This window comes from Erinaceus europaeus, chromosome 19, assembly GCF_950295315.1.
Source record: "Erinaceus europaeus chromosome 19, mEriEur2.1, whole genome shotgun sequence".
Lineage (NCBI taxonomy): Eukaryota > Metazoa > Chordata > Mammalia > Eulipotyphla > Erinaceidae > Erinaceus > Erinaceus europaeus.
In genome coordinates, this window is record NC_080180.1 from 48,573,436 (window position 1) to 48,596,611 (window position 23,176).

General features: G+C 45.6%; 1 protein-coding gene across 1 annotated transcript; it reads right to left on the reverse strand.

The window, feature by feature from the left end:
- Nucleotides 1-8,206: 8,206 nt before the first annotated feature.
- On the reverse strand, nucleotides 8,207-22,708 carry LOC132534693 (MAP/microtubule affinity-regulating kinase 4-like). Its single transcript, XM_060179160.1, has 3 exons — nucleotides 21,749-22,708; nucleotides 21,324-21,479; nucleotides 8,207-8,296 (listed from the first exon to the last, which is right to left on the reverse strand). Exons 1-3 carry the CDS (start codon nucleotides 22,706-22,708, stop codon nucleotides 8,207-8,209), a joined length of 1,206 nt encoding a protein of 401 aa, XP_060035143.1.
- Nucleotides 22,709-23,176: the final 468 nt, after the last annotated feature.

Sequence of the window (23,176 nt, forward strand, 5' to 3'; positions counted from 1 at the left end):
TCTCCTATTTTTTAACCCTCTGGGAGTATGGACCCAAGGTCATTGTGGGATGCAGAAGGTTGAAGGTCTGGCTTCTGTAATTGCTTCCTTGCTGAACATGGGTGTTGACAGGTCGATCCATACTCCCAGCTTGCCTCTCTCTTACTCTAGTGGGGAAGGGCTCTGGGGAAGCAGAGCTCCAGGACACATTGGTGGGGTTGTCTGTCTAGGGAAGTCTGGTCAGCATCATGGTGGCATCTGGAACCCGGTGGCTGAAAAGAGAGGTAACATACAAAGCCAAACAAATTGTTGATCAATCATGGACATAAAGGCTGGAAGAGTACAGATGAAGAGTGGGGGGGTTCCTCCATTTTGTAGATAGGTAGTATGCATATTTTATATTCCAAAGGGCCTGTGGCTATACTAGTTTTGTTTGTTTGTTTTTGCCCTGAGCCTGAAATCTGATATTTCAGTGGATCCAAGTTATTGTCTGGGGAGATGTTGTCATGGTTGGAAGAAGGACAGGAAAGCTGGATCAAGAAAGAAAGTAGGTCCCTAATATGGGAAAAGGGGTATAAATATTTTTTTAATTTTTTAATTTAGTATTCTTTTTCTTTTTGTAATATTTTTTAATTTCTTTATTGGGGAATTAATGTTATACATTCAACAGTAAATACAATAGTTTGTACATGCATAACATTTCCCAGTTTTCCATATAACAATATAACCCCCACTAGGTCTACTATCATCCTTCCTGGATTCTGTATTCTTCTCCCCACTCACCTACCCCAGAGTCTTACTTTGGTGCAGGGTATAAATATTCTTGACTGTAAACCCCATAGATTTGATGATATCTGGGGTCCATATTCAGATTAGTAGCCTATGTGACCTCTGCATCGCTCTGGACCTGAGCTCACATTCTGTGGTCCTGAGTAGGAACATTTCATGCTGCCCCAAGATTCTTAATAACTGTTTCAATTTCTTTGTGATTGGTGCATTTAGGTTTTGTAGTTCTTCTTGGTTCAGTTTTGGAAGGGCATATGTTTCTAGAAATTCTTCCATTTCTTCCAGATGATTTTACTTGGTGTCGTATACTTCTTCGTAGAAGTCTCTCATGGATTTCTGTGGTGTCAGTTGTGATCTTTTCTTTCTTTTTTTTTTTTTTTTACAAGAACACTGCTCAGCTGTGGCTTATGGCAGTGTGAGGGATTGAACCTGGGACTTGAGAGAGCCTCAGGCATGAAAGTCTCTTTGCATAACCATTATGCTATACCCCCACCCCGTGATATCTTTTCTATCGTTTGCAATTCTATTTGTCAATCTTATTTATTTTTTCAAAGAACCAACATTTGGCTTCACTGATCTTTTGTGTGATTCTCTTTATTTTCAATGTTGTTTATTTCTGCTCTAATTTTAGTGATTTTCATCCTTCTGGTTGCTTTAGGGTCACTTTGTTCCTCTTCTTCTAAGTCCTTAAGGCATGCAGTAAGGTCATTTATTTGAGATTTTCTGTGTTCTCTAATATGTGATTGTATGACCATGAATTTCCCTCTCAATACTACTTTAGCTGTGTCCCAAATATTTTGATAACTTGTGTCTTCATTTTCATCGGTTTTCAGGAACATTTGAATTTCTTGCTTGAGTGTCTCTCTGACTCAGTGGTTCTTAAGCAGTATGTTGTTGAGTTTCCGAATTCTGTGACTTTTAGTAATTTTAGTAGTTTTCTGTTTGTTGTTGAATGTTAACTTTACTCCACTGTGGTCTGAAAAGATACTTGGGATAATTTCAGTGTTCTTGAATTGGTTGATACTATCTTTGTAGCCTAACATGTGGTCTATCCTTGAGGATGTACTGTGTGGATTTGAAAAAAATGTGTATTCCAGTTTGGGGGGATGAAGAACTCTGAAAATGTCCAGGAGGTCTAGTCTACCTATCTCGATGAATTCTGTGTCTTTGTTTATTCTCTGCTTCGTTGATCTGTCTAAGTGTGAGAGTGGAGTGCTGAAGTCTTCCACTATTATTGTATTACTATTGATATATTTTAGTAGTTCTTTCAAAAGGTATTTGATGTATTCAGATGATCCCTTATTGGGTGCATAGATACTAATAATTGTTAAATCTTCTTGGTGATTGATCCTCTAATCATTATGTAATGATGTAACTGCCTATCTCTTATTACTTTATTTAATTCAAAGTCTATGGTGTCAGAGATAAGAATGGCTGTTCCTGCCCTTTTTTGTGGTCCATTAGCCTGTATGATAGTTTTCCATCCTTTCACTTTAAGTCTGTTTATCTTGTTGGGTCAGGTGGGATTCTAGCAAGCAGCATATGGTTGGGTTGTGTTTTCTGATCCATCCTCCCACTCTGTGACTTTTAATGGGCAAGTCTAAGCCCAATGACATTTATCAATATTATGGATTTAAGGTACTGAAGTGCCATTATTCAACAATTTTTTATTTGCTCTGATATCTGGCAAGCATTATGGTGATGTTCTTGTTTATAACAAGTCTTTTAGTAGCTCTTTCAGAGAAGGCTTGGTGATGAGGGCTGCCTCCTTTAACTGTTGCCTGTCTGAGAGGGTTTTGATCTCTCCATCTAATTTGAATCAAAGACTACCAGGATATATTATCCTTGGTTGAAATCCTTTTTCATTCAGGGCTCCATAGGTATCTTGGCATTCTCTTCTGGCTTTTTGACTTTGAGTGGTGAAGTCTGCTGATAGATTTTTGGGTTTTGCCCTGTATGTGACTTTTTGTTTTTCTCTTGCAGCCTTTAGGATTTTTTATCCTTACGTCTTTGTAACTATGATGTGTCTTGGTGTCTTCAAGTCTGGGTTGATTCTGTTTGGGACTCTCTGGGCCTCTTGAATCTAAATGTTCTTTCTGTTGTTTAGATCTGGAAAGCTTTCTTGTAGTTCCTCTAGGATGTTTCCTTCCCCTTCCTCTCTTTCTTGCTCTGGTAGGCCAACTATAGGAATGTTTCTTCTTTTGAGATCATCCCATATGTCTCTGTTTTTGTTTTCAGTGTCTCTCAATCTCTTTTTAGCTATTTTACCTCTTTGTTTTCTCTAGCTCATCCTTTGTCTGGCTAATTCTGCTTTCTATTTCTGTTATTTTGCTTTCCTTTCCCTCAGCTTCTTTCTTCAGTTCAGTTATACTATTTGCTTATTCTGCTACTTGGCCTTTTAGCTCAGCTGTTTCAGCTTTCATTTCTCTAACTATCTCGAGGTAGCTTGTATTTTCTTTGAGGGTCTCATCTGTCTTTTCCCTAATTCTGATAGCCCTTTCCTCCATAGTTGTCTTAATTTCTGTGATTATTAGGTTTATTATTGCTTGCATGCTTTTCTTATCTGTGGTTACTTCTAACTGATTTGGAGTTTCTTCTGGGCTCCTGTCTTGATTCATTGTGTTAGTTTTATTTGCTCTTGATTTAACCATTTTTTTATTGATGTGGTTTTTATTTTTCTGTTCTGTTGTTCTTCAGTTGTGTTTTGAGTACAAGCCACCCTATACTCAAGACATTTATGACAAATACAATCACAAACCTCAGAAATTACAACAATAGTAACTGAAGCAAGGATTGACACAAATTCAACCAATAGTAGTTAGCCAAACAACACCTCCAGTCCAAGAAAAAATAGCAAGCAAACAAAAGGAAAAAGAGAAAGGCAAAAAGGAAAAAGCAATAGACAATTATGCAAATCTGCTGTACACTATCAATTCTAGGAATAGAAAGAGGGGAAAAGGAAGTAGAGAACACACACACACACACAGAATCTACTTTGAGTCAGATTTTTTCCCCAAAATAGTCACAAGTGAGTATCAGTGAATTCAGAAAACAAAAGGAGCAAGAATAAAAAAAAAAGGGGGGTGGGTGGAGGAAGAGGAGTGATTTTTTTTTTTAATTAGCTAGGAGGAGGCAAAAAGGAGCGTGGAGGTAAGAGGTAGAAGAAACAAATTCCTCTCACAGTGGATAGGACACCCAGTCACATAGCAATGGAAAAAACAACAGTTATTTCTGGTCAACCTGAAGAAGGAGGGGGCAAAAGGAACACACGTATATAATAAAATAGAGTAAAAACCCCTAACAGACAGTCTGCAGCTTGGACATGCTCCGGAATGGCTGCAGGCAACCTGAGCAAAGACAGCCAATTGTAAGAAGTAGCAAAAAAAAAAAAAAAAAAAAAAAAAAAATCCCTCCATGTAGTCTTTCCCAGGTAGGCATGAGGCTTTGTTCAAATATTTTGTCACTCAGAGGACCAGACACTTAAAAAAAAAGAGAGAGAAACATTAAACAAAAAGGAAAAGGCTTGGAATAACACCCCTGATGAGCCAGGAATCTTGGTAAAGAAAAAAGCTCAGTGGAAAGCCTGCTAGAAGGGGCTGTCCAGACCCTGGGCTGGGGGGATGAGCTCAGAAATAAAAGATTTTTCTTTGTCCCCCTGGCCTCCATTTGTCAGCCCAAGAGTGAGTTGTGGGACTGTATTAGGGTGTGATTCTGACCAGCCCATGTTCACCCTCTTCCAGACTGCCCAGTATCCTACCATATCCAGAGAATCACAGGTCGCAAGTGGCTTCTTGGAGCTGACGGCAGCTGCTGCTCCAACATCGCCATCTTGGCTGTGCCCCACTTTCCTATTCTTTAACCCTCTGGGAGTATGGACCTAGGTCATTGTGGGATGCAGAAGGTCGAAGGTCTGGCTTCTGTAATTGCTTCCATGCTGAACATGGGCGTTGACAGGTCGATCCATACTCCCAGCATGCCTCTCTCTTTCCTAGTGAGTTCTGGGGAAGTGGGGCTCCAGCACACATTGGATGAGTCCTATGTCCAGGGAAGACTGGTTGGCATCATCTTAGCATCTGGAATCTGGTGGTTGAAAAAAGAGTTAACATATAAAGCTGAACAAATTGTTGACTAATCATGAATGTAAAGGCTGAAATAGTGTAGATGAGGAGTTGGGGGTGGGAGGGTCTCTGTTTTGTAGACAACTAGTAGGCATAATTTAGCTATACTCCAAAAGGCCTGTGGCTATACTAGTTTTTTTTTTTTTTTTTTTTCCTGGAGCCTGAAATCTGATATGCAGGCGGATCCAAGTTATGGTCTGGGGAGATGATGTCATAGCTACAAAAAGGACCAGAAACCTGGATCAGGCAAGAGAGTAGCTCCGAAATATGGGAAAGGTATATAAATATTGTTGACTGTAAACCCCATTGATTTGATATGATCTGGGGCGCATGTTCAACTTAGGAGCCTATGTTTTAAATGTCCTGCAATACATCAAACAGAAAAAAAAAGAAGACTGAAAAGAGATGTTTGCCATCTCTAATAAAAATTCTGCAGGGTGGTAAAATTGGATAAATGTTACGTATTTTTTTCAACTTTCCTAGGTCCCCTAAATATCCTAAAGACTGGTGTGATGCTTCTTAAGTTTTATGGATCCCTTTCATTTGGCAATGAGGCACAAGGTTTGAGGCAAAATTATCAGAGATTTTCCAACTACTATGGGAATGCTCTGAAGGATCCTACACTTTAGGATTCAGCAAATGTTAATCTCTAGTCACTGCCAGATACTTTTGGTCGCAGGGACATATAAGGAGGTACAGAGTCCCCTGTCGTACAAATGTGTTGGATTCTCCATTATTAAGGGCAAAATATGTGGTTGACTTCCCCATGAACCCTGGCCATGACTGCCCCACCCTGCTGCCACACTCTGGACAGGCCTGCTCAGATAACCAGCCACAACGTGGCCATGCCTGCCCCGCCCTGCTGACACAGGCTGGCCTTGACAGACCTACTCTGATGCCACACCCTGGCCAGGCCTGCTCAGACATCCAGCCACAACCTGGCCATGCCTGCCCTGCTGCCACAGTCTGTCCAGGCCTGCCCAGACTTCCAGCCCCTCCCTTCTCTCACACCTTGGCCCCGCCTGCCCCACCCGCCTCCTGAACCATGGCCCCACCTGCCCCGCCCCTTCCACACCCTGGCCCCACCTGCCCCGCCCCTCCCCCACCCTGGCCCTACCTGCCCCGCCCCCTCCCATACCCTGCCCTTACCTGCCCCGCCCCCTCCCACACACTAGCCCCGCCCACCGCACCCCTCCCAACACTGGCCCCGCCCCCTCCCACACACTGGTCCCGCCCACCCCACCACCCTCCAGCACCTTGGACCCGCCCGCCCCACCCCCCGCCCACAGCAAGGACCCACCCACCACCCTGGCCGGCCCATCCCGCCACCCTCCCACACCCTGGCCCTGCCCACCCCCCCCAAACACCCTGGTCCCCCCCCCCCCCCCTGTCCCTGGCCCGCCCCACCACAACCTGGCCCCGCCTGCCCCGCCCCCCTCCCACACACTGGCCCCGCCCACCGCGCCCCTCCCAACCGTGGCCCCGCCCCTCCCACACACGGGCCCCGCCGACCCCGCCCCCCTTCCGCACCTTGGACCCGCCCACCGCCCCACCCACACCCTGGCCTGCCCATCCTGCCACCCTCCCACACCCTGGCCCTGCCCGCCCCTCCCCCCCCACACCTGGACCCACCCACATCCTGGTCCCCCCACCGCCCGCCCCCACCCACCCCCACACTAGCCCCCCCCCTCCCTCTCACCCTTCCCTGGCCCCCCCCCACCCCTCCCACACCCTGGCCCTGCCTACCCCTCCCCTCCCACACCCAGCCTCCCCCGCCCCGCCCCCCTCCCACACCCTGGACCCGCACACCCCTCCACCCGCCCACACCCAGGAACCGCCCCCACCCACATCCTGGCTCACCCACCCCACCCCCTCCCACACCCTGGCCCTGCCTGCCCCTCCCCCCTCCCACACCCTGGCGCCCCCGCCCCCACCCTGCCCCTCCCGCCCCCCTCCCACACCCTAGCCCCTGCCCCACCCCCTCCCACACCCTGGACCCGCCCCACCCTGGACCCGCCCACCCCTCCCCCGCCCACCCCCTGGCCCCGCCCACCCCTGGCACCGCCCTCCCCTCCCACCCCCAGACTCCCCCCCCCGCCCCACCCCCCTCCCACACCCTGGCCCCGCCTGCTCTGTCCTCCTCCCACACTCTGGCTCTGCCTGCTCTGTCCTCCTCCTATACTCTGGCCCCGACTGCTCTGTTCTCCTCCTATACTCTGGCCCTGCCTTCTCTGTCTTCCTCCTACACTCTGGCCCCGCCTGCTCTGTCCTCCTCCTACACTCTGGCTCCGCCTGCTCTGTCCTCCTCCTACACTCTGGCCCCGCCTGCTCTGTCCTCCTCCCACACTCTGGCTCCGCCTGTTCTGTCCTCCTCCTATACTCTGGCCCCGCCTGCTCTGTCCTCCTCCCACACTCTGGCTCCGCCTGCTCTGTCCTCCTCCTACACTCTGGCCCCGCCTGCTCTGTCCTCCTCCCACACTCTGGCTCCGCCTGCTCTGTCCTCCTCCTACACTCTGGCCCCGCCTGCTCTGTCCTCCTCACACACTCTGGCTCTGCCTGCTCTGTCCTCCTCCTACATTCTGGCCCCACCTACTGACCTCCTCCCACACTCTGGCTCTGCCTGCTCTGTCCTCCTCCTATACTCTGGCTCCGCCTGCTCTGTCCTCCTCCCACACTCTGGCTCCGCCTACTCTCTCCTCCTCCCACACTCTGGCTCCGCCTACTCTCTCCTCCTCCCACACCCTGGCCCCACCTGCCCCACCCCCCTCCCACACCCTGGCCACCCCCGCCCTCCTCCCACATCCTGGCCAGGCCAACCCCGCCCTCCTCAAACACACTGGCCAAACCAGCCACGCCCTCCTGCCACACCCTGGCCATGCTTGCAGCATCCTGCAGCATGACCTGGGTGCGACATCTCCTCACATTCCATGGAAGTCTTGGTGAGCTGTGGAGGTCCTAAATAGGATTACTAGCTCCTCAGAAACACACACACTCTTTACACTCCTTCTCAATCTTTCTCTGTCTCCTTCTCCCTTGGACACTTTTTTTCTCCTCTTCCTATTTGGGTTGGGGTTGGGGTTGGGGTTTAGACAGTAAGAGTAGTAGTTAATTGTTTGTTCTTAGATTTAATGGTTGATAGATTTGTTTGATTAAGAGTAATTAGTCACCATGGACCGGGAGATTCTCCCTTGGTCCCAAACTGCTGCCGTGTTGTAGGCAGCATTGGGGAAGGTGCCCTTGCAGTGCCCACATGAAGCTGGGCAATTCAAACCTGGAGCTGGCTCGAGTGGAAAGGAACAGGATGTGCGAACTTGGGCACATCCTTACATCATGCGGTTGCTAGAACCACTGAGGACAGGCAGGGCTACTATGCCCACGCCCTTTCGTGAGTGGGAGGAAACTTGAGGCAGTACCTGAAAAGACCAGGCCGATGAAGGAAGAGTGTTTCTACAGCCTACATCCACAATACACTACTAGCCACTCCCAACGCTGCAGATAGCAGCAGTACGGGGTCCACCTAAAGCCTCACCCCTCCCACCAGGGAGTCCCAAGACCAATGACAGCAGCTTTACTGGGTTGATCTCGAGCCTTGACATCCCACCGGGGGCCCCCAACACCCCTGATAGCAGCTGCTGAACCCTCTCCTCTGAAGCTGTCCTCACTGCCTCTGTTCTACCCTCAGCCAACCAGGGCCGAGCGGGAAGCAATGCCCCAACCTCCACCTGGGCAAAGAAGCTGTTAAAAACCTTCCTGCGGCTGTGCTGCTACTGCTGCTGTGCATCCTCCCACACAGGCAGGAGAACCTTGTCTAGCCGGCCAACGCATGAGGGTGTCCCTGTCAGGTCTGGTGAGTCCACAGATCCCAAGCCCCTGGTGACAGCAACACACTGAGTCTCACTGGCCTGTTCCCTCCTATGCAGGTGCGGATGGGAGCTAAGTGATGGCCCTGTGCCTGTGTTGGACAGTGGGGCCCACTGCCCTGGAAAATCCATGTCATTGTTTCCACTGTTCCCCTCCCACACCCTGGCCCCGCCTGCCCCGCCCCCCTCCCACACCCTGGCCCCACCTGCCCCGCCCCCCTCCCACACCCTGGCCCCGCCTGCCCTGCCCACCTCCCACACCCTGGCCCAGCCAGCCCCGCCCAACTCCCACAGCCTGGCCAGACCATCTCCGCCCACCTCCCACACCCAGGCCAGGCCAACTCTGCCCACCACCCACACCCAGGCCAGGCCAACTCCGCCCACCACCCACACCCTGGCCAGGCCAGCTCAGAACACCTCCCACTCCCTGGCCCCGCCCCCTCCCACACCCAGGCCAGGCCAGCTCCGCCCACCTCCCACTCTCTGGCCAGGCCAGCTCCGCCCACCTGAGTGGATTGACCCCCAACTCTCCCTTCCAGTCTGCTGGGGGCCAGCCCCAGCAGGTAATTGGTGTAACCTGAAAGAGGAGGGGAGTCAGCATGGGATGAGAGAGAATGAGAGACGAGTGAGTTGATGTTGAATCAAGCTCAAGCAGACATCTCTGTCATACTTAAGCAGAACTTTATTTTTATAGTCTCATATCACCCAGTAAGAACAGCACAGGTAGGGAACACCTCCTGCTTTGTGGAACATTCACATTCCAGGAGCACTTTTCTCCCTAGAGAGCACATCACAGTTTCCATGTTTTTTGCTATTCCCATACCTGTGTGCTAGGCAAAAATGAGGTCCATGTTTTTCTGTTAACAAGACTGGAAAGCTGTTCTGAGAAGGAAGTAGCTATTTCAGAGGCTGTGGCCCAAAGGACATAGGCCTATCCTACAGATAGTATTTGTGTTTAGGTCTTGAAGATCTACAGAGATATTAGTGGCTGACCATAATCTTTTCAAATATTTCTGAAATTTGTCCCAGGGATGAGTAGTTTTGTTCTGGAGATAAAGAGTTACACAAATCCACTTGAAACTTGAATAACATCTTGTGGTCATTCTGGTTTTAATATTTTGAATCTGGGTCTCAGTGTATAGAACTGCCTCTTCTTTAAGGGCATTAACTCTTGCCTCGAACTTCCTATCTATCTTTCCTTGTGTCCTAAGTGTTACAGAGACATTCTAAGCGAGTTGACCCCCAACTCACTTAGGGTTGCGACAAGGGCAGGTTACCCTGGTCTCTGGAAATTATGATGGTTGGAACCCCAGACATGGGCACCTTTCTAAACATGCAACCCCCCTTCCTTCTTTAATTAAAAGCCATGGATTACTGTGTGTGTGTGTGAAGCTTTTCAAAAAAATTTTTTATTGGGGGATTTAAAAAAATTGTAATTAGATTTATTTATTTATTGGATAGACACAGCAAGAAATTGAGAGAGAAGGGGGAGATAGAGAGGGAGAGAGACAGAAAGACACCTGCTTTACCACTCATGAAGCTTACCCCCTGCAGGTGAGGACCAAGGGCTCGAACATGTGTGCTTGCGCACTGTAACATGTGCGCTCCACCAGGTGTGCCACCACCTGGCCCTTTTTATTGGGGAATCAATGTTTTACATTCAACAGTAAATACAATAGATTGTACATGCAAATATTTCTCAGTTTTCCATATAATGATACAACCCCCACTGGATCCTCTGTCATCATTTTTGGACCTGTATTCTCCCCACCACCCAACCCAGAGTGTTTTACTTTGGTGCAAGACACAAATTCCAGTTCAGATTCTATTCGTGTTTTCTCTTCGGAATTTGATTTTCAACTTATGCCTGAGACTGAGATAATCAAATATTCATCCTTCTATTTCCGATTTATTTCACTTAACATGACTTTTTCAAGGTCCATCCAAGATCAGCTGAAAACGGTGAAGTCACCATTTTTTTTTATAGCTGAGCAGTATTCCATTGTGTATATATACCACAACTTGCTCAGCCTCTCATCTGTTGTTGGACACCTGGGTTGCTTCCATGTTTTGGCTATTACAAATTGTGCTGCTAAGAACATATGTGTACACAGATCTTTTTGGATGGGTGTGTAGGGTTCCTTAGGATATATCCCCCAGGAGAGGAATTGCAGGATCATAGGGTAGGTCCATTTCTAGCCTTCTGAGAGTTCTCCAGACTTTTCTCCAGAGAAGTTGGACCAATTTACATTTCCACCAGCAGTGCAGAAGGGTTCTTTTGACCCCACAACCTGCCAGGAAATTGTGAGGAGCCTCACAAAGCACCCTGCATTCCTGATACAATGGCCTATCTACATAATCATGGTTTTGCCTGAAAGATCCCCACCCATTCCATTCCTTTGATCTATGTTCCTTCTACCCTCAAGACCCTCCCTGCCTCCAGGGTATTATGAATCCCACCAGGTAAAACCCTCGCAACAGTTGCTAAGGATGTTCCTACCTTTCCAGCCTACTTTTGCCTTTCTCCACCCCTTTCCTAGCCATTTCCTTTTCTGACTTGCCACTTTCGGGTGCGTCTGTCCTTTAAAAGCGTTGGCTCTCTGATCAATAAATATATATTGCATTGCCCCACCACAAGCTTGGTTCATGACGCATCTCCCTCGCATCGCTGAGGACTGGACCCAGGTGGCTCCAGTCGAGTTCTCTACAACCCAGAGAGTAAGTACCTGGGAAGAGGCACCCCCATGCTAGCCTGGCAACAACCTCTCCCACATTTGCTGCTGTTACCTTTTCTGATGTATGACAACCTCACAGGAGTGAAGAGGTATCACATTGTTGCTTTTATTTGCATTTCCCTGACAGTCAAAGACTTGGGGCATATTTTCATGTGTTTCTTGGCCTTTTGGATCTTTTCTGTAGTGAATTTTCCAGTGTCCTCTCCCCATTTTTGCATGGGGTTATGTTTTCCTGTGGTTGATGTTGGCAAGCTCGTTCTATATTTTGTTTATTAGCCTCTTGACTGATGTATGGCATGTAAAGATCTTCTCCCATTCTGTGAGGGGTCTCTTGGTTTGGGTAGTGGTTCTTATGCTGTGCAGAAGCTTTTTAATTTCATGTCGTCCTATAGGTTTATGCCTGTCTTAGTCTTCTTTGTAATTGGACTTGTTTCATTAAAAATGTCATTAAAATTTATGTGGAAATGAGTTCTGCCAATATTTTCCTCTAAGTATCTGATAGTTTGTGGTCTAACATCCAAGTCCTTGATCCACTTGGAATTTACTTTTGTATTTGGTGAAATATAGTGGTTCAGTGTAATTCTTCTGCATGTTTCAACCCATTTTTTTCAACACCATTTGTTGAAGAGACTCTGCTTTCCCCATTTAATCATATGGACACCTTTGTCAAAGATTAGATATCCATAGGTGTGGGGGCTTACTCTGGGCTCTCAATTCATTCCACTGGTCAGTGTGTCGATTCATGTTTCAATAACAAGAAGTTTTGATGACAGTGGCCCTATAATACAATTTGAGATCTGGGAGTGTGATGCCTCCACTTCTGTTCTTTCTTCTCAAAATTGTTTTTGGCAATTTTAGGTCTTTTCTGGTTCCAGATAAACATTTGTAGCATTTGTTCTATTTGCCTAAAAAAATGTAGTTGGGATCTTGATAGGGATAGCATTGAATTTGTATATGGCTCTAGGTAGTATATTCCTTTTGATGATGTTAATTCTTCCAACCCATGAACATAGAATATCATGTTTAAACTTTAAATTTCCTTGAGTAGTGACTCATAATTTTCATTATAGAAATCTTTCACTTCTTTGGTTAGGTTTACTCCTCGATATTTGATTGTTTTTGTTGCTATAGTAAAAGGAACTGATTTCTGGATTTCAACTTCCTCAAACTTGGTGTTTGCATAGAGGAATGCCACTGACTTTTGAATATTAATTTTATAGCCTGAGACCTTACTGTATTGCCTGATGATTTTCAAATGCTTCTTGCTGGATTCCTTAGGTTTTCCTATGTATACCATCTTGTCATCTGCAAATAGGGAGACTTTGACGACTTCTCTTCCAATCTGTATTCCTTTAATTCCTTGCTCCTGCCTGATTGCTATGGCAAGAACTTTCAACACTATGTTGAATAGTAATGATGATAGTGGGCAGCCCTATCTAGTACCTTATCTGAGGGCAAATGCTTCCAGTTTTTCACCATTGAGTATGATGTTGTCTGTACGTTTACTATATATAGACTCTACTATTTTCAGTAATTTTCTATCTATTCCCATTTTTGTAGTGTTTTGATCATAAAGGGATGTTGTATTTTCTCTGCATCTATTGACCCCTGGTCATTGGCACTGGACTGACACTTCTGTCGGACTTGCTGGTGGAGCTCTTGGACACTCCCTTTACATTGCTGGACTTCTCAAGGACCTCAAGGACCGACTGCTGCAGTCCACGGACTTCTCAGCAAGCTGTCATGGAATCCTGTAATGCAAGATCACCCCTCTCGCCTCACAGCCCCCCACTCCTCTGCCTATCAGGCAGCCCTTTCAGCCCACCAGGCCTACCCTCGACCTCACACTGGCTCTTACTGCCCCCTTCTACTCATAGCTCCCTGTCTTATTCCAGTCCTTTTAAAAACGCCTGCATGATATCATTCAGGTTTCTGCCCAAAAGGTTTCTGTTCACCTCTACACTTCGATTCCTTTGGCAGAAATGGAGTTCAGAAATTTTCTGTTTCTGGCAGAAATGGAGTCCTACAGATTTCAGTCCTATAGGTTTCTGTTCACCTCTACACTGCTATTCCTCTGCCAGAAATGGAGTCCTACGGAAATGTAGGAAAATTGTGAGGATGTGGTTGAGCTTGGCAGGGCTTGAACTGAGGGCCATGTCCATCTTGTCATTCTCTCTCTACTGAGAGGTCAAGTGAGGAGGGACATGACTTCCCATATTTGCCTCATTTCATCAGACTCCCTGCCTGTATTCCTGAGACTATGGCCTGCTCCCTTATTATCTCCATAATCACTGTAAAATCATCTGTTCCAGGACTTTTATTCTTGGGAAAGTTTTTGATAACTGTTTCAGTTTCATTCACTGTGATGGGCCTGTTAACATTACCTAGTTCCTCTTTACTTAACTTTGCAAGTTCATAGTTATCTAGGAACTTGTTCATTTCTTCCAGGTTTTCTAGCTTGGTGGCATATAGTTGTTTATAGAACCTCACATGATATGCTGAGTTTCTGCAGTAGCTTTTGTCTTTTCATTGAAGTCTGGCAACATTTTGATGTCTTCCTTTATTTCCTCTTTGACACAGTAGTTGTTAAGGAGTATACTGTTGAGCTTCCACATTTTGGGACTATTACTAATATTTTGTTGACTCTTCAGTGTTAGATTAATTCCACTGTGGTCTGAGAAGATGCTTGGGATGCTTGGCATGATTTCAAGGCTCTTGAATTTGCTGATGCTGTCTTTGTGGCCTAACATATGGTCTATCCTTGAGAATGACCCATGTGGACTTGAGTAGAATGTATATTCCTGTTTCTTGGGATGAATGACTCTGGAAATGTCCAATAGTTCTATCTCCTCATTTAGCTCCCTCATTTCTTTATTGATTTCCTGTCTGGATGATCTGTCAAGTTGAGATGGTGGGGTGTTGAAGTCCCCTACTATGACTATGCTGCTGTTAATATATTGCTGTAGCTCTTTCAGTAGATGTTTCATGTATTTAGATGGCTTCTCATTGGGTGCATATATATGAATAATTGTTGTCCTCTTGATTATCTGATCCTCTGTGAATTAAGTAGTGTCCATCCCTACCTTTTTAAATTTTATTTTAAAGTCTATCATGTCAGATATGAGAATATCAGTTCCTGCCCTTTTTTGTGGGCCATTGGCTTATATGATTTCCTTGAGTAGTGACTCATAATTTTCAGTATACAAGTCTTTCACTTCTTTGATTAGATTTAATCCTATTTTATTGTTTGTGTTGCTATAGTAAAAGGAGTTTATTTCTGGATTTCAGTATCTTCTAACTTAGTGTTTGCACAGAGGAATGCTACTGACTTTTGAATGCTAATTTTGTAGCCTGACACCTTACTGTATTGCCTGATGATTTCCAAAAGCTTCTTGCTGGGTTCCTTAGGTTTTTCCTTGTATACTATCATGTCATCTGCAAATAAGGAGAGGTTGACTTCTTCTCTTCCTATCTGTATGCCTTTAATTCCTTGCTCCTGCCTGATTGCTATGGCAAGAACTTCCAACACTATGTTGAATAGTAATGGTGATAGTGGGCAGCCCTGTCTAGTACCTGATCTGAGTGGAAATGCCTCCAGTTTTTCACCATTGAGTATGATGTTGGCTGTAGGTTTGCTATATACAGACTCCACTATCTTCAGGAATTTTCCATCTATTCCCATTTTTTGTAGTGTTTTGATCATAAAGGGATGTTGTATTTTGTCAAAGGCTTTCTCTGCATCTATTGATATGACCATGTGGTTTTTGGTCTTGCTTTTGTTGACGTGGTGGATAACACTGATTGATTTACGTATATTAAACCAACCTTGCATGCCCACTTGGTCGTGATGAACAATCTTTTTGATATACTGCTGTATCTGGTTGGCTAGAATTTTGTTCAATATTTGGCATCTATGTTCATCAGAGATATTGGTCTATAGTTTTCTTTTCTGGTTCTTCTTTGGTTGTCCCTGTCTGCTTTTGATATCAGAGTGATGTTGGCTTCATAGAAGCTGGCAGGGAGTATTCCAGTGTCTTCAATCTTCTGGAAGACTTTTAAAAGTAGAGGTATTAGTTCTTCTTTGAAGGTTTTGTAGAATTCATTTGTAAAACCATCTGGTCCAGGACTTTTATTTTTGGGGAGGTTTTTGATAACTGTTTCAATTTCATTGGCTGTGATAGGCCTGTTCATGTTATCCACTTCCTCTTTACTTAGTTTTGGAAGTTGGTAGGTAACTAGGAAATCGTCCATTTCTTCCAGGTTCTCTAGCTTGGTGGCATATAGTTGTTCATAGAAGCCTCACATGATATGTTGAATTTCTGTGGTGTCTGTTGTGATATCTGCTCTTCCATTTACTATCCGATTTATTTGGGGCTTCTCCTTTTTTGTTTTGTGAGTCTGGCTAAAGTTTTGTCGATTTTGTTTACTCTTTCGAAGAACCAAGATTTTTCTTTTCTTTTACTGATTTTTTTTTTTACTGGGGAATTAATGTTTTACATTCAACAGTAAGTACAATGGTTTGTACATGCATAACATTCCCCAATTTCCCATGTAACAATACAACCCCTACTAGGTCCTCTGAATCCTTCTTGGACCTACGGTCCAAGAAGAACCAACATTTACTTTCATTGATCTTTTGTGTGGTATTCTTATTCTCAATGTTATTTATTTCTGCTCCAGCTTTAGTGATTTCTGTCCTTCTGGTTGCTTTAGGGTTCACTTTGTTGTTCTTCTTCTAGGTCTTTAAGATGTGCAATCAGGCTGTTTATTTGTGCCTTTTCTTGTTTCCTAATGTGTGCTTGTATAGCTATGAACTTCCCTCTTAGGACTGCTTTAGCTGTGTCCCAAATATTTTGAAAGCTTATGTCTTCATTTTCATTGAACTCTCGAAACATTTTGATATCTTCCTTGATTTCCTCTTTGACCCAGAAGTTGTTAACAAGTGCACTGTTGAGCCTCCACATTTTGGGACTGTTACTAATCTATTGTTGATTGTTAAGTGTTAGTTTAATTCCACTGTGGTCTGAGAAGATGCTTGGGATGATTTTAATGCTCTTGAATTGGCTGATGCTGTCTTTGTGGCCTTAATATATGGTCTATCCTTGAGCAGGACCCATGTGGATTTGAGTAAAATGTGTATTCCAGTTTCTTGGGATGAATCACTCTGAAAATGTCCAACAGTTCCAGTTTATCTATCACTTCATTTAGCTCCCTTATGTCTTTATTGATTTTCTGCCTGGATAATCTGTCAAGTTGAGAGAGTGGGGTGCTGAAGTCCCCTACTATGATTGTGTTGCTGTTAATATATTGCTGTAGCTCTTTCAGTAGAAGTTTGATGTATTTAGATGGCTTCTCATTGGTTGCATAGATATTAATAATTGTTAAGTCCTCTTGATTGACTGATCCTCTGAGCATTAAGTAGTGTCCATTCCTATCTTTTTTAATCTTATCTATTTTAAAGTCTATCATATCAGATATGAGAATAGCTGTTCCTGCCCTTTTTTGTGGGCCATTGGCTTGTATGATAATTTTCCATCCTTTCACTTTAAGTCTGTGTTTGTCTTTTTGAGTTAGGTGGGTTTCCTGTAGACAGCATATTGTTGGGTTGTGTTTTCTGATCCATCTTCCTACTCTGTGTCTTTTAATAAATAGGTGAATTCAGGCCATTGACAATTATTGATATCAAAGATTGAAGATATTTTAACGCCATTCTTGTAGAGTTTTAGAGTGTTCTGATATATGTCCTATTTGTGGTGGCCTGACTGTTTATAGGAGACCTTTCAGAACTTCTTTCAGGGCTGGCTTGGTGATAGTTGATTCCTTCAACTGTTGCTTGTCTGAGGTTTTGATGCCTCCATCTAGTCTGAATGACAGTCTAGCAGGATATAGTATTCTTGGTTGAAAGCCTTTCTCATTGAGCACTCAATAGATATCTTGCCATTCTCTTCTGGCCTGTAGTGTTTCTATGGAGAAGGCTGCTGCTAATCTTATGGGTTTTCCTTTGTAGGTGACTCTTTGTTTTTCTCTTGCAGCCTTCAGGATCCTTTATCCTTATTCCTTTCCATTCTAAGTATGATATGTCTTGGTGTCTTTAGGTCTGGGTTAATTCTGTTTGGGACCCTCTGGGCTTCCTGAATCTTTATGTCTTTGATGTTGTCTAGACTAGAGAAGTTTTCAGCTATTATGGCCTCGAAAATGCTTTCTTTCTCTCCTTCTCTTTCTTCCTCTGGTATGCCAATAATGCGTATATTGTTTCTTTTGAAGTTATCCTATAGGACTCTGTTGTTGTTTTCAGCATCTCTTAATCTCTTTTTGAGATCTCTTACTTCTTTTTTAGTTGTCTCTAATTCATCCTCAATCTTGCTAACTCTGTCTTCAGCCTCATTGATTCTATTCTCTCTGCCCTCTACTGTTTTCTGGAGTCCATCTATTTTGTTTCCCTGTTCTGATAATGTTTTAGCTTGTTCAGCTAGTTGCATTCTTAGCTCAGTGATTTCAGCTTTCAGCTCTCTAATAACCATGAGATAATTAGTGTTTTCTTCCATAGTCTCATTTGTTGTTCCTGTATTTCTGATTACAATTTTTTCAAATTCTTTACTCACTCCTGTTATTATTTCCCTAGCTAATGTTTGGATGTTGAACTCGTTATTTTGTGCTTCACCCTCTGGAGGACTTTTAGCTGGACTCTTGTCCTGGTTCGATTCTCCAGTATTTCTTCTTGCTGTTTTAACCATTTTATATATTATGTTATGAGTTCCCTTTATCAGTACTTTTCAAATGACTGATCGCTATTGCTTGGAATGACTTGTATCTAAGTAAGTTAATTAAAGGGTTCACAGTGGTGGAAGTTAGCAGTTGTTTCAATAGTATTTTAATCCCTGAGTTGGAGCTCAGTGGTTTTAAAGCCTTTTTTTTTCCCTGTAGGCTATGGGAGCCTGAGGGCTTTTAAACTATCAATAGGTTTCTTAGCTTAATCACTGACTCCTGACCAAGAGATAAAGCAGGGTGTAGCAGAGATAATCCAGTGGTTATGCAAAGAGACTTTCACAGCCCCTCAGCTATGCACCAAGGTATAGGTCTTCTCCTGAGTTTCCTGGTTAGATATCTGTCCCCTGGTGTCCCTTGCTCTTGCTGCTCCAGATTCTGAGGGTAGTAGCAATGGAGACTCAGAGTTGCACTTGGTGAGTCTCTGGGGAGTCCTCTCCTCCCTTCAGCTGTCCCCTTGTTGGTGGAGCAGACTGGAGGTGGTGTCTCAACTCATAAACTGCTATACTGTTAGTAGTCACTGAATCTCTCCTTATGCTCCTCTCTCCTCTCTGTGACCAGCCACACGTCTTTGTACTCACAGGTGATTTAGTGGGTTCCTGTGGTCATTCAAGTCCTGTCTTGTTTCGGTCCCGGGTGGTCTCTTTGGTATTCCTAGTTGAGCCCGAAGAAGTTGTTATTTTGTGCTTCACCCTTTGGGGGGCTTTTAGTGGGACTCTTGTCTGAGTTCGTTTCTCCAATATTTCTTCTTGTTGGTTTACCCATTTTATATATTATGTTATGAGTTCCCTCTCTTACTACTTTTCAAATTACTGATCACTATTTCCTGGATTGACTTGTGTCTAAGTAAGGCAATTAAAGGGTTCACAGTGGTGGGAGTTAACAGTTGTTTCAATAGTATTTTAATCCCTGAGTTGGAGCTCAGTGATTTAAAAGCCTCTTTTTAAATTATTTTTCTTCTCTGTAGGCTATGGGAGCCCGAGGGCTTCTAACTATAAGTAGGCTTCTGAATCACTGACTCCTGACCAAGAGATAAGGCAGGGTGTGGCAGAGATAGTCCGGTGGCTATGCAAAGAGACTTCCACAGCCCCCCAGCTATGCCACCGAGGTATAGGTCTTCTCCTGAATTTCCTGGTTAGATTTCTGTCCCCCAGTGTCCCTCCTTGCCGCTACTCCAGATTCTGAGGGCAGTAGCAATGGAGACTCAGGGTTGCTCTTGGTAAGTCTCTGGGGAGTCCTCTCCTCCCTTCAGCTGTCCCCTTGTTGGAACAGACTGGAGGTGGTGTCTCAACTGATAGACCATTGTACTGTTACCAGCCACTCAGTCTCTCCTAGGCTCCTCTCTGTCACCAGCCACGTGTATTTGCACTCATCAGTGATTTGGTGGGTTCCTGTAGTCATTCTAGTCTTGTCTTGTTTCAGTCCCGGGTGGTCTCCTTTTGTATTCCTAGTTGATCCCGGAAAGGAGAGGAAGGAGAGGAGAGAAACAGATCTGCTGCTGCTCATAGCCCCGCCTCCAGAAGTCTCATCAGGACTTTTTTTTTCTACTAAAATGTCCCTGCTGTCCACAGGAAAAGCAACCTTCTAATTTTCTACCTTCTTTCTTGTTATGTAATTTGGTCAAAAACTGAGTAGATGTTTCTCCCTGTAAAGCTGCAACAATAGTGATGCCCTGTAGGAAAGAAGGTGTGACTTCGGAGCAGGCTGTCACCAAGTCACTCAATGAACCTGTCTTATGAAAGGGACAAATTAGTGTTTGAGAGGTAGGATTAGCATTTTCAAAAGCCATTGCCGAATAATTATCTGTGCTGCCTCCTCTTGCAATGTGATTTGTGAAAACTGATCCATTAATCCAGACAAAGTTACATAAACATTTGCTTGACTTTGGGTCCATGATTGCTCAACAATTTGTTTGGCTTTGTATGTTAACTCTCTTTTCAGTCACCAGGTTCCAGATGTCATCAGGATGCCAGCCAGGCTTCCCTGGACTGAAGACCCCACCAATGTGTCCTGGAGCACTGCTTCCCCAGAGACCCACCCTACTAGGGAAAGAGAGAGGCAGACTGGGAGTATGGACCGACCAGTCAACGCCCGTGTTCAGCGGGGAAGCAATTACAGAAGCCAGACCTTCTACCTTCTGCAACCCACAATGACCCTGGGTCCATGCTCCCAGAGGGATAGAGAATGGGAAAACGATCAGGGGAGGGGGTGGGATATGGAGATTGGGTGGTGGGAATTGTGTGGAGTTGTACCCCTCCTACCCTATGGTTTTGTTAATTAATCCTTTGTTAAATAAACAAACAAAGAAATAAAACAATTGCTTTACTAGCTGACACTCCCTTCAACTAGGGAGTTCTTTCTGTGGCTAAAATATCAGAACAAGCTAGCCACTGCGAAAACGAAAGTCATTTATGAGTGGGCTCCAAAACATCTCTTACAAGTTCCATAGTGAAAAAGTTTCAACCATGAGTAGCTATTTCAGAGGCTGTGGCCCAAGGGACATGGGGACATGATAATGTGGCCCAAGCTTACTTCCTTCTCAGAACAGCTTTCCAATCTTGTTAACAGAAAAACACAGACCTCATTTTTGCCTAGCACACAGGTATGGGAATAGCAAAAAACATGGAAACTGTGATGTGCTCTCTAGGGAGAAAAGTGCTCCTGGAATGTGAATGTTCCACAAAGCAGGTGTTCCCTACCTGTGTTGTTCTTGCTGGGTGATATGAGACTATAAAAATAAAGTTCTGCTTAAGTATGACAGAGATGTCTGCTTGAGCTTGATTCAGTATCAACTCATTCGTCTCTCACTCTCTCTCATCCCATGTCGACTCCCCTCTCCTTTCAGGTTACACTAATTACCTGCTGGGGCTAGCCACCAGCAGACTCCAAGGGAGAGTTGGGGGTCAACCCACTCAGACCTCATGGAAACAATGACATGGACTTTCCAGGTCAGTGGGCCCCACTCTCCAACACAGGCACAGGGCCATCACTTAACTCCCAACAGCACCTGCATAGGAGGGAATAGGCCAGTGAGACTCAGTGTGTTGCTGTCTCCAGGGGATTGGGATCTGTGGACTCACCAGACGGGTGAGGGACACCCTCATGCGTTGGCTGGGTGGATGCGGCCTCTCCTGCCTGACGGACAGCAGCAGCAGCAGCAAACACGCAGGAAGGCGTTCACTATCCTCCTGGCTCTGCCATGCCTTATGGCAATGAAGTTGGCCACTGGGCTCTGGCTGGCAGGGGGGACAGATTCAGGGTAGGGGACAGAGGGGACAGATTCAGAGGAGGAGACAGAGGGGACAGATTCAGAGGAGGGGACAGAGTTAGAGGAGGAGACAGAGTTAGAGGAGGGAACAGCCTTGGAGGAGGGGGTGGAGATGCTCCTCTCAGGGCTGTTCGGGTTCTCCTGTGGGGTGCCCAAGCTGGAGATGGACCCAGAGCTGCTACTCCCCGATGGATTGGGAGTCCCAGGTGGAGGGGCAGGGGTCGAGATGGGAGTCACCGATGCGGACGCAAGGCTCCAGCTGGAGATGTCCGAAGGACTAGAGCTCCTGGAGGGGCTGCCAGGCTTCCGGGCCTTGGCCACAGCAGCGGGTGGTGCAGAAACACACCTTTGCCGAGGAATCAAGGCAAAGGGCATGCTGGATGGGATGGACTCAACAGCTGGCTCAGGTTCCAGGTGAACCCCTATTGGCCCGGAGCCCTGGGTCACCCAGGGGTGACTTAAGAGTTGGGTCCACCCCATTCGCCTCCTGGGGTTCACCTGCAGCATGCCCTCCAGTAGGTGCTGGACACTGGAGGAGAGAGTGTTACTGCAACCAGCCTCTGCTGGGTCAAATGGCCCGTGTCCCTTCAGGAGCTCGTGCAAGATGATTGCCAGTGACCACAAGTCGACCCCTGGGCCATAGATGCCCCCAAAAATGACTTCGGGAGCTATGTAGCCTGGCGTGCCACAAAAAGATCTCATGGGTCTTCTCAAAAAATAATGTGCCAAACCAAAATCCGAAATGAAGACCCTGCCCTCACGGCTGTCCATGAGGATGTTTTCGGGCTTTAAATCCCGATGGGCCACGCCCTGGCTATGGCAGTAGTGCAATGCGGACGTCAGCTGCAGAAAGACTCTTCTGGCCTCCTCCTCTACCATTGGCCCATTGGTGTCAAGGTAGTTCCTCAGGTCTCCCCCACTCACATACGGAAAGGCCATGAAAAGTCTGCCTCCCTCCTCAGTGGCGCCCAGCAACCGCACTACATTCTGGTGTTTTAAACCTCTGAGGATGTCCCTCTCTTGTCGCGCCAGCTCCAAATTCGAGGTGCCCAGCTTTGTTACTTTAACTACAAACTCCTCCTTGGTGCTGATATGGCAGACCAGGATTACTACTCCAAAAGCCCCTTCCCCAATGACTCGCACTACACGGCAGCCTTTGGGGACCCAGACCCAAGGCTGGGTCTTCCGAAGGTCCATGCTAATTACTCTTACTATGTCAAACTAAGCTATCAAGTGTTAAAAATACGAACAAAGAACTAATTTAACTACTACTATATATATAAAAACTATATATATATATATATAAACCAAATTATTTAAACTATATATAATAATTAGCTAGGGGAGGGGTGAACAGGGGAAGGAGGTATAGCAAAGAGTTGAAGTGGGGACAAGTGGGGAAGGGGTAAAGAAGGGGGAAGGAGGAGAGTGGGTGGAGAGTAAGGTACAGAGAGAGAGGAAGGTCAAAGAATGCAAGGGTGAGGAAGAGAGAGAGATGGAGTGTGCAGGGTATGTATTTGAGGAGATACTAATCTGGATAGAGTCCACCACAGGTCAGTCAAGGAAGGCTTCCAGGGCATGTAGATAAAAATTCCACTGGGCTGCGCTTTTTATATACTTCTGGTCAGCATCATAATGGCCACGATGATGTCACAATAGCAGGGC